Genomic DNA, 11,524 nt, shown 5'->3' with positions numbered 1-11,524 from the left:
CAGCACTAGAGTGGGGACTGGCTGGCTCAGATGGCAGGAAAGGGACAGTCTTTATCATCTAGGGGACACCAGCACCTTAGCAATCTTATCTACAGAGATGGCTCACCTGGTACTGAGATGCAGCCACCTCTGGGGTGAGGCAGCAGAGTAACAAACACACATAACGCCTCATGACAATGGCTCATCTTATGCAGAGAGGCATCTGCCTCTGAGGAGACTTGTGGCAAATAACCTTTATTAAACTTGAAATCATATCAAACACTTCAATGCCAGCCAACTTAATCTGGGAAATTCCCAGTGGAAAAGCTTTGCTAATGTGGAAATTGTATCAATAGCTTTAACCAGGAACAGCTAGCAACCAAGAAACCGCCCAGTGAAAAAACCTTTTACTACTGACCTGGGACCAGTAACAAGAAAAGAGAAAAACAAAGACACATTCACAAGTTAAAATTTTCTTTAAAATTGAAACAGGACAAATTTCAATACAGCAAAAAGCAACTTTGGAAATGTCCAGCCAAAAAACTTTGTTAATATCCACCCAATAAATTTAACGGAAAAAATAGCAGGTAAGGAAATGTCCAAGCAAACAACGTTGTCAAAGCTGAAATTGTGTCAATGAGAATAAGACCCAAGAAGGAAACTCCCAGTGAAATTCCCAGTTGACTCCCCCCTTCCCAGCAGCTAGCTGATCCCACTTCTCCCACCATCCTCACCACGGCAGGATAGACATTCGTAGCAGACACTACCACCACCTTACCCCAACGTGTGGGACATGGGGCCTTTCCCCTCTAGGAGGCGCTGGCTGTGATCAGGTGCAGGGTAGGGATCTCAGGGTGTGTGCTGGGGGGCATGGAGAATTTGTTAAGATGGTAAACGCACAATCAGGATCAGGGGCTTTGTAACCTGCTCAGCCAGAGTCAAGCCAGGCCTGTGACCTGGGGATTGCAGCAGACTGAGGCGCTGCAGATGAGCTCTCTCCTGAGACCCGGGTGTAGCCAGTGCTGGAGAGCTGGGGGGCTGCATGTTTGCAGGGCTCAGAGCAGGTGACATGGAGATGAACAGTGAAGGCCACATGGATTGGACACCCTAGCACCAGCCGCTTGGATGCAGAATGGGCGCCGGACCGAGACGGGGCTTTAGTAATTGGCTCCTCCCTTCTTCAACTCACTGTAAACATCCATCCTCTGACCCTGGAGTTCCTACAAGGGAAGTGGAAAGAGCATCAGAGAGGTTCTTGGGAGCCGGGACTGCTGGGGAGGGCAGTAAGGTCTTGGCAATGGATGGACCCGGCACCCCTAGAACAAAGGCAGAATAAGGGGGGCCCAGAATGTAGGGCAGTTGGGGGGGCTAAGAGACCAGTCTTCAGAGCCAGAGATGAAGAGTTCAAGCCCCACTCTCACCCAACAGGGACCTGGCACCCTTGGGACATAGGACAGACCCAGAATGCAGGGAGGTCTGGGGGCTCCTCAAGAGCCTAATGGATAAGGTATCCTCCCCCAATGGTCAAGGGTTCAAGCCCCAACCACCACCAGCTTCACCATGGATAGATCTAGATCTAGCACCCCAGGAAGCAAGGGAGATCTAGAATGCTGGGAGGCTCCTCCCCTAGTAAGGTCTAGAGGCTAAAGCAGCATAAGGGCTGGGAGCCGTCACTCCTGCAATTTGTTCCCAGAGCTAGGAAGGGAGAGGGGTCAAGTGGTTAATAGGGGAGGGGAACTGCTGGGAGTCAGGATTCCTGGGTTCTATTCCACGCAGGGGAGTGTGGCCTGGGCTAGTGGCTAGAGCTAGTCAGGTGTCCTGGCTCTATCCCTCCCCTCACTCTGCCACCACTTCAAAGCAAATCACATTCTGATCTGTGCCTCCATATATAAACAGGGCTAACTCTGTTTTCCTCCCCTCTCCAGGCGGGATCTGGGGGCAGATAGTAAGTGACAGGGCTAATGATCATTATCATTAGTATCAGTTGGGAGCCAAGACTCCTGCCAGCTAGTGGTTGCAGTTGAAGGTGAATCCCCATGCACTCTGGTCAATGCAGGGACACTGACACACGGCCAAGACAACCTGCATCACCCACTGTGGAGGCTGGGGCCAGGGGAGAGAGCCAGGTTATGCTCACCTGGTACGGTGACTCCGCCTCCGGGCCGTGGGACTTCTTGACCTCCTCTGGGGACGGAGAGAAAGAAATGTCTGAACAGGCAGTGAGCAGGGACAGACAGACAAGGGCAGAGCAGGGCTCAACCTGCCAGCAGGCAGCAGTAGAGCCCTCCCCCCCCCCCCCGGCCAGTCCCACTCAACCTTGGAGCCCCTTTCTTGCTGGGAGCCTCCCCCGTCCCAGGTGTCTCCTTGTCCCCTCCCCTCACATCTGCAGCCCCCCCAGCCCTGACAGCTCTCCCCACATCCTGGCTAGCCCCCCAATTCCTCCCCTGTCCTACACCCTGAGAGCTCCCCATGCCCCTATGCCCTCCATGCCCCCAAACCCATCCTTGGGCCCTGCCCCACACCCTGTGTGGTCCCCTCCCCCATCCCCATCCCCAATTCCATCTCCTGGGCCCTGCCCTACACCACATATACCCGGTGTGGTGCCCATTGCTCCTCTGCGGCCGTGGATCTTGCTGGCCAGGCAGTAGACAGCCAGGGCGATGAGGAGCGTCAGCAGCAGGTCCCCCACAACGAGACCTGCGATCACCCCCCCGCTCATCTGAGGGCAGCTGGTGCAGTCTGTGGGGGAGAGACACATGGGCATGGAGCAGCACAGCCATGGGGTGAGGGAGGAGATGTGGGGCTTCAAGGAAGGGATGGGGTCGGGGGGGGGGAGGATGGGGCAGTAGATCTTCACTTGTTCTGAGATTTAAAAAGTGCTCTTGGGTGTAAAAAGGTTGGAGATCACTGCTGCAGGTGCTATCTGGACTTAGCTCTCCTTTGTGTGGTTTCAATCCACGTGAGCTCTGTTCGGTTCCTACTGCAAGGCTTCTCGCAAGGTTCAGATGCTCTGCTTTAGAATTTGGCATTGGCTTTTTTCCCCCCACTTGTAGGGAAGATTCCTAGTGTTAACTCAAAAACCCATTTGTGTGTAATGCTGAAATGAGGCATGACAATGAGTACCTTGTGTTGAGCCATATCATCTGATCCCTCTCCTTTTCTACATACTCACAAGCAATGCTATAATTAACATGGACATTGGGAGAATTATCGCTGAGGAGAGGAGTTAGTACCCACAGAGTAGCTCTCGCCTCAGAGAGATTGCTTCACATTCTGCAAATGCAGGCAATTAACCCAAGAGCACTGACCTCAGTGGTCATTTCTGAGGTGCTCTCAGCAAATATTTAGAGACTGACTTTTAAAAAAAAAAGTCAAACAGATTTTGAAGAACAAAAAGCCAACATGAAAAAGCTTCCACAATACGATGCCTCGGTTTACTAACCCAATCTGAAGTCTGGCATTTAGACAGGCTATAAATCCCCATATTTCAACCCAACAGTCAATAACTTTGATTGGGAAGAAATGTCCTTCTATGACCACAAAGTTGTTTACTACAGGGCTCCTTGCAGCTTCTTCTGAAGTCCTGTATCTCTGATAGTAGCCAGATCCTAGATATAATGGTCTACTAGATATAATCTGATCTACTAGGGCAATGCCTGTGTTTCCACATCACAAGCCCTCCCTCCTCCCCATGATAATGAAGACAAAAAAATCAAGCAAGTTTAACAATATTTCACTATTACTACTGTAGGTTACAGACAAACAGAAAAATGGGATACTGCTTTTCAAATGAATTCGTTTTATCATGACTTTTGTTCTGTAAAGCATTGGACTGATCTTGACTTGGACACAGTACCTTATATATTTCTTTCTTTTCTTTGTTTTTTAATTCCCATTTTACCAATGATCAAAGCAACACAGCGTGTTGATAATCTTATCTGAGGGCAGACACAGAGTCAGCAGCAAACCTAGCTAGTTCAGAAGTTACTGACTCTATTTTTGCACTCAATCCACCAGAATAACTGCCCTTCTCTTACTAGGTCATGATATTATCTACACTAACGCAGCTGACATGTTGCATCACCAGGAACGTGAAAAAAATGTCTCTTTCACACGTAAAACTTACATCAACTTAAAATGTAAATGTGTCTCATAAACCTCTACCTTTTCCCTCTGCTGCCATGTCTCCTCCCCTTGCTCCATCAGCTCCCCTGGTGCCTGCTGCCCCCAACCTCTCACCCTCCTCTGCTGTCCTGACTCCTGCCCTTCTCACCGCCCTCACCCTTCCTGAGACCTGCCCCCCTCCACCAGCCCTTCTCTCCCACCCCTGGGCCCACTCCTCCAGTAGCCCCACTCTGATCATGTGCGCTACCCTCCTCATCCCCTCTTCCAACACCTCCCTCTACACACCCGCCCTGCCTCTCTCCTCTGGTGCTGGTCCCTCCCCTGCAGGTGTCTGCCCTTCTGCTTCACCCCCAGAATCCCCTGGCACCTGCACCTTCCCTTACCCCTGCACGTTCCTGGTGCCTCCCCCTTCCCTCACTGCCCCTGCGCCCTTTGCCCTCTTTTTCCCTGAAACCCACCCCCTCACCACCCTCTGCCCCCATTCCCCTCCTGCCCCTCTGTGCCCTCACACATGCCTCGCTCCATCCCCACCTTCCTAATGCCCACCCCTTCTTTCAAGCCTTCTCTCAGCACCTCCCTCTCTAGCCGCCAATGCCCTTCCTCTCTCCTCTCCCAGCATCACCCTGTCCCCCCTCCCACTGACACCTCCCCTCCTGCCCTTTTCCTCATTGTCCGCACTTGGCCCCCTGGCATTTGTCTCCCCTCCACCCTGTGCCTTGGTGCCTTCCCCTTTCTTCCCCCTCCCCCCCACATTCTCCCCCTCCACACAAGCCCCTTCCCCTCCCCTACCTTCTGCCTTCCACTTTGTGGGGCCGGAGTCTGCACTCGGGCCCTGGACTCTGAACCTGGAGCTAGGCCGAGCAGCGCAACGTGGAGCCGAGCTGTTTTAAAGTCCCGGGCCGTGACATCACGTCACGCCTGGGCGTCCTCCCCGCTCACCTGCAAACGCCGCGCATGGCAGCAGCAGCCGCCGCACAGAAAGCTGCACACAGCAGGGACAGTCCGGGGCCAGGGGGAAGGCTCTGGGGCCGAGGTGGGAGGGCGCACAGGGGGGCCGGCAGTGGGGGCCTGGGAACGCTCCAGGCAGAGCCAGGGGAGAGACCCAGCTCCAAATATTGCTGGAGTTGGGCCCCCACCGGCTCCGGTGCTTACCGTCCATCCCGGCAGAGTGGTGCCCCACAAATAGTGGTGCCCTGTGCAGCTGCGTGCTCGGCGTATGCCTAAGGACGGCTGGGCTAGGCACACCCGGCACACCCTGTGCGCACGCCTGTGGACAGAGGGTAGTGAGCTGAGGGGGGTGGAGAAGGGGCGGGGGAGAGCAGGGACAGCCTGGGGGAGCTGAGGCACAGGGCAAGGTGGGGAGGGAAGTGAGCTGGGGTGCAGGGAAGGAAGGGGTGGGAGTTTCCTTACCTCTCTGAGCATTAACACAACCTGCAAGACAAAACAAAGTCTCCTCAGTCTAACAGATAGAACGGGGGCCAGGAAGCAGGACTCTTCTCCATGGCTTTGGGAGCGCAGTGGGGGCTAGTGGTTAGAGATGGAGGGGGCTGGAAGCCAGGACTGCTGGGTTTGTTCCCTGGCTCTGAGGGGGAAGTGGAGCCTAGGGGTTAGAGATGGGAGTCCTGGGGGCCAGGACTAATGTTCTCGCTCATTTTTTCCCCAGCCTTGTGTGGGATAACTTTTGTTCTGTGTGACAGGTGTGCACCACCTGTAGAAACACTTGCTGCCAGCATTTGAATCTCTCCTGAGGCGCTGCACAAATGCTCAGCTTCCAGCGAACGCTGGCCAGGACTCCCGGGTTCTCTTCCTGGTTCTGGGAGGGGAGTGAGGACTAGTGGTTAGAGCGGGGGGCCTGGGACCTACTTGGCTACTTACAGCGAAGGCCGGGGGGAAGGAATTGCTCTTATGGGCCCAAGCAGTGCTGGGCTGGGGCCCGCCAAGCATTGGAGCCCCACAGGCCAGCGTGCAGATATGTGCAGCTCCACACAGCCCCTCTCTCCCTGGCACACCCTGAGCCAATCACACCTTCCCTCCCCTGCCTCCTCGTGCCCGTGTCCTGGGACTGACAGGGCGGCAGCTTGGCCATGGGAACTCGGGCCAGTCACTTCCCATCTCTCCAACTGTTCTGATCCCAGCTCCCCAGGGTCGATCCGGAGTCACTCCTGACTGCAGCGGGGGCAGGGCTGGTTCTGATCCCAGCTCCCTGGGGTCGATCCGGAGTCACTCCTGACTGCAGCGGGGGCAGGGCTGGTTCTGATCCTGATCCCAGCTCCCCGGGGTCGATCCGGAGTCACGCCTGACTGCAGCGGGGGCAGGGCTGGTTCTGATCCCGATCCCAGCTCCCCGGGGTCGATCTGGAGTCACGCCTGACTGCAGTGGGGGCAGGGCTGGTTCTGATCCCGATCCCAGCTCCCCGGGGTCGATCCGGAGTCACTCCTGACTGCAGCGGGGGCAGGGCTGGTTCTGATCCCAGCTCCCCGGGGTCGATCCGGAGTCACTCCTGACTGTAGCTCCCTTGCAGTTTTTGTGCAGTGAAACCAGCTCCCCCTGCCCACCCAGTCCCTAGGTCCTGCAGGGCCTGTGGTCAGTTTCATGCCTCTGGTTTCTGTGCTAGGTGCCAGCCCCTGTACTGCAGGGCTAGGGGTACAGCATGATCCTGCCCTGCCCTGTCCCAACGCCTGCCCCCTTCGGCTGTCCACGTCTAACACCCTGAGATCACTAGCAGGTCTAGGAGGGGAGTGGGGTCTAGTAGTTAGAGCAGGGGGCTGGGAGCCCTTCCTGGCACTGCGACAGGAGCGGGGTCTAGTGGTTAGAGTAGGGGGCTGGGAGCCCTCCCTGGCACTGCGACGGGAGCGGGGTCTAGTGGTTAGAGTAGGGGGCTGGGAGCCCTCCCTGGCACTGCGACGGGAGCGGGGTCTAGTGGTTAGAGTAGGGTGGCTGGGTTCCATTACATTAATGCAATGAGGGTGTGCCAGGGCTGAGGAGGCCGGAAGCCCGAGTCCTGTGGTTGGGTATTTTTAAGCACGCAAAAGCTGGAGACAGAAGGAGGAAGGATACATAGAACTGGGGGAGGGGTGACCCATAACTAGGAGCCCGACAGAGCAGCCACAGGGCAGCCAGACAGCTTGTGGTCCCAACCTCACCCACTTCCACTACTAGGTCCCTCTGTGCTGGCCCAGTAGCACCACTCATCTGGGGGAAACTGAGGCAGGGAGCAGGGTAAGCGATGTGAGCAAGGCCATGCATGGGGCGAGTCCAGGAGCAGTTGCTCCCTGCCCCAGCTCCACACACTCCGGCTGCAACCTGGCTCCCCAGCCCTCTGCTCTTACCACCAGCCTCCCCTCCCAGAGCCAGGAAGAGAAACCCGGTGCCCTGGGCTTGCCCATCTCCCTCCAAGTCTTCCCTTGGAAAGCCCAGAGTGGGAGTGGGACAGGCAGCGTGGACCAGACACCAGATGCCAGCTGGGGCCCCCGATCCTGCCCCCATTCCCCAGCATCTCATGCTTGTCAATGGACCACTCTCCCCTGCCGTGCTGGGGGCTGGTGATTGACAGGACGCTTGGCAGGTGGCGGGGGGGGGGCAGGGGAGGAGCAGACTGGGCCAGGCCTGTGGTGCGGGGGTGGATTCCATTCGTGGCAGGGAGGACTGGGCTGCGGGGGGGGGGGGGGCAATGGAGGCTGGGGAGGGGGCTGTTGGGGATACTGGTTTCCACGAGTGCCTTTTGTGTGATGGTACTGCCCAGTACGCAATACCAGCACCGGCACCTCTGGTCAGAGCTCAACTACTTCCCCCCTGGAGCTCCGGCACCTTTCCTTTTTTTAAAGAAAAAGCACTTTGCGGCAGCCCAGGCAGGTCAGGGGACCCCGTGTGTGTGGGGGGTGGGGGTGGGGGGGCATCTTCTGACAAAGGGAGGAGAAAAGGGGAAGGCAGATCCTGGAGGGTAACTTGGGTGTTAGCAGGTTGGGGGGGGGAGAACGGGCAGCTGGGTTGGGGAGGAGATAGTTCTGGGGGCTGTGGGGAGAAGACTGGGGAAACTGTGGGGGAGGGGAGAGATCTGGGGCAGTTTAGGGGAACAGTGGGGGGGAGACAGCTTCTCCCTGGAGGGGTCAGACTCACCCAGCAGCGCCCAGGCCAAGCCCAGCAGGGCGCAGAGGGTCGGGGCTTCTGGGGGGCCCATGGTGCTGGGGTTCGGCGGAGGCTGGTGGAGGGTGTCTGCCAGGCACTGACGTCCCCGCGGGAGGGGCTGGGTGCTGGGGACGGAGCCAAGTGACTGGGCGGACAGGAAGTCTTCAGAAAGAGGAAGGGACGAGGGGAGGGGCAGCCGGGGAGCTAGAGACTGCAGGGCTCTGTCTGTCCCCCCCTCGCCCCCCCCGGGCCAGGGTAAACTTCACTTCCCCTGTACCAGATACTGTACCCTGATACGTCTCTGTGTTGGGCCCTGCACCCCACACCTCACTGCAGCCCAGTGTGCTGGGCACTGCCCCCCCACACCACAACAGTCCAGTGTACCCCAAACTCACTGCACGGGGGACATTACCCCACACATCACTGCATCTTTCTGGGCTGGGCACTGCACCCCCAACCCCACAGTTTAGTGCCTCCCCCAGTGCAACCCACTGCCTGGTCACCGCATCCCCCATCCCCACTGAACCTCATGCACTCCGATCCCTCACTGCACCCCACACTGCTCTGCCCCCAGCTCCCTCCCTCTGCCGGGGACCGGGCCCCACAGCTTCATTGCACCTTGTGAGACGGCCCTTCTCCTGGCCCCTCTGCTGCCCCACAGGAGGCGGAGCCTAATCTCAGTTCCTCCCCTTGGGAATGGAGTTTGGTCAAGAGGAAGCCTGCAGCCGCTAGCACATACGCACCCCTCCCCCGCCTGGGTGTGGGCAGCGACACACCTGTCTGAACGTCACACACTAACACCCCTCCCCCGCCTGGGTGTGGGCAGCGACACACCTGTCTGAACGTCACACACTAACACCCACACAAGGCCGCGTGCCAACGGCCCGGATAGTTGGCACCTAGTGGCCCTGCATGGCTCCCAGCAGCAACACAGAGCAGCAGCCGGCTCCCTGGGCGTGGGGTGGAAGCATCCAGGGGTTAGCCGGTTAGCCACGTACACACATTTTAACGTCCTTATCCGGGCCGGGGCCGGACAGGAGCGGGACCGCGAGAGGGATCACCGCCCAGAGCGACCCAGCCGGGCCAGGCTGTAACTTCCTGTTCTCGGGGCTTTCTTCGAGCTCCAGCCACGGACTCGCCCGAGAGCCACGCGCATTGCGGGGCTGGGGGACAAATTGCTCCCGTTGGGGGCCCACGTCTCCTCAAGGCTTCCAAGTCAGATTGGCTGGGGGGGTCTCCCGGTGTGAGGCAGGGCGGTGGAATACTCCAACCTTCCGTCCCCGGAGGGGTGACACCAGGTGGTTTTCCCTCGTGAGCGTGACCCTGAAGGGGGTTGACGAGGGCCTCCCGGGGCTGGCACCGTGAATCAGTGACACATGCACACACCGCTCCGTGCAAAAATGCTCCCCCGAGATGCCTGCCCAGAGAGGCTTGGAAAGAAATTGTTGATGGCCTGTGCTCCCTTAGGAACTAAGGGCAAAGATGAAGAGATGCTGGCTCAGCTCCAAGTTGGGTGGGGGGGAGCACAGGCCATCAACACACACCGCAGGCCCCAGCCCGTGTCCACAAAGGTCCACAGCGATACCTGCACGACAGACCTCTGTGCGGGACTACTTTTAACCAGCTCCCATCCCGTCCCGCAATACCTGCTCCGGCAGAGTTGCTGCCATTTTCGTCCCATTCCTGAGATCCTTGCAAGATCAACAGATTCTCCCATGCTACTAAAAAACCCAGCCAGGCAGCCGAGCAGAAAACCAACCAGGAGAGCCCTGCCAATCCACGGCTGTCCACTTTCTAGCCTCAGCTCATTTTTGCAGATACAAAAGCCGATACATTTGTATCCCCTGCAAATTTGTGGATAGCCACTTGATATCTGCGGAAACTTGCAGCTCATTTGGGGGCAACCAGATGCAGCTGCGGACACGAATTTTGGGTGTAGCTGTTCTGGTGAAGGTATTAGCTGTATAACCACAATGCAGACACAATTTTTACGTGTGAAAGAGCAAACAAATCGCACTAAGCCCTGTACAAACAGCACGCTCGCTCCTGTTACAACAGGCAGCAAAGTTTTATCCTGCACTTAATTTGAAGTATGAAAAACAAACACACTCTTGTTTGCATTACTGAAACTCTCCTTCCTGCCCAAGCCTGCAAATTGCTGCAGACTGGACGGGTCGTCCAGCTGCAGCAAAGTACCTTTTGCCCCCTCCCATCACTAGGGCAGAAGGAACTTCTCCTTCCCGCCCCCCAGGACTCTACTTAGGATCCGTGACACGCACATGCGCACACACAATGCTGTGCAAAAATGCACCCCCTCTGTGCATCAACATGCACAAGCACACCCACGTGCTCTGGCTGCAGCGCGCAAGGAGAAATTTATGCAGCGTCTAATGGTAAGTTGGGGGGCTAGAAGTCCAGGGCTGCTGCCCTTTGCCCCCTTCCCCTAGAACAGGCTGTGTGGGGCGGCCCTGGCACGTCTAGGGGCCAGCGACTCCCTCTGCTCACGGGCCAAGTGAGCTCCACCCTGACCAACAAGATGCATGAGGCCTGTGGAGATACCAGTGCCCATGGAGGGGGGGGGGGGGGGAGAACACCGGGGGCTCAGATGGGCTGGCTCTACCCAGCCCCCCCGAAATGCTGCTGGCCTGGGAGGGCAGGGACCCCGCCGCCTGCTGCATGAGCCAAGGACGAGGCCCGACTCGGCTGAGAAAGGGGCTCCTCTTTCGAGAGGAATGCAGATGCAGCCGAGAGAAAAAACGCCGTGTAGATGCGGTTATTTCGAACACAAACCCTCCAACCCCATTCTGGAAGGAGTCAGGGTTTGTTCTCGAAATAACCGTGTCTACACGGCGTCGTTCATCTCGAAACAGGGTATTTCGAAAAAGCGGCCGGACGCGATTATGCAAATGAAGCACAGGAAATTCAAATCCGCGCTTCATTTGCAGTTTCGCTCTGCTGCATCTGCATTCTTCTCTGGAAGGAGGAATGCAGCGCAGACATACCCTGAGGGCTGGGGCTGCGGAGACGCCCAAAGCGTTAGGGGGCTGGGCCCTGGCGCGGGAGGTGCCTTTCTTTCACCTGCCCTCTTGGTTCTCACTTGGTCCAGCTGGGAGGGAGAGGGAGGAGCCAGCTGCTGGAGCCACCCATCCCGCACCCAAGGCCCAAAGGGGCCCTGCGGCTTAGGGTTACCAGCGATCCCTGGACGCCGAGCGCTAGGGGGCCCACCCAGGAAAGATTCAAATGGAGCCCCGCTGATGAGCAGAGTGCCCACAGCCTCCAGCCTGTGTTTACTGGT

At 57.4% G+C, this 11,524-nt stretch overlaps 1 protein-coding gene across 2 annotated transcripts; it reads right to left on the bottom strand.

Moving 5' to 3' along the window:
- Window positions 1–181: 181 nt before the first annotated feature.
- TYROBP (transmembrane immune signaling adaptor TYROBP) lies at window positions 182–10,767 on the bottom strand. 2 transcript variants are annotated; one of them, XM_089772835.1, is made up of 6 exons: window positions 8,221–10,767; window positions 5,515–5,535; window positions 5,257–5,371; window positions 2,572–2,718; window positions 2,117–2,163; window positions 182–1,199 (listed from the first exon to the last, which is right to left on the bottom strand). In XM_089772835.1, exons 2-6 carry the CDS (start codon window positions 5,524–5,526, stop codon window positions 1,137–1,139), a joined length of 384 nt encoding a protein of 127 aa, XP_089628961.1. In that variant the 5' UTR covers window positions 5,527–5,535; window positions 8,221–10,767; the 3' UTR covers window positions 182–1,136. The 2 variants fall into 2 exon arrangements, with proteins under 2 accessions (XP_089628961.1, XP_075764296.2); XM_075908181.2 differs by lacking the exon at window positions 5,257–5,371 and having other exon boundaries at window positions 8,221–8,589.
- Between the last annotated feature and the right edge of the window lie 757 nt (window positions 10,768–11,524).

Source organism: Pelodiscus sinensis, chromosome 22 (assembly GCF_052426305.1).
Source record: "Pelodiscus sinensis isolate ZL-2025 chromosome 22, ASM5242630v1, whole genome shotgun sequence".
Classification (NCBI taxonomy): Eukaryota; Metazoa; Chordata; order Testudines; family Trionychidae; genus Pelodiscus; species Pelodiscus sinensis.
The sequence above is the reverse complement of the archived record's forward strand: the minus strand, read 5'-3'. Positions and strand labels throughout refer to the sequence as shown.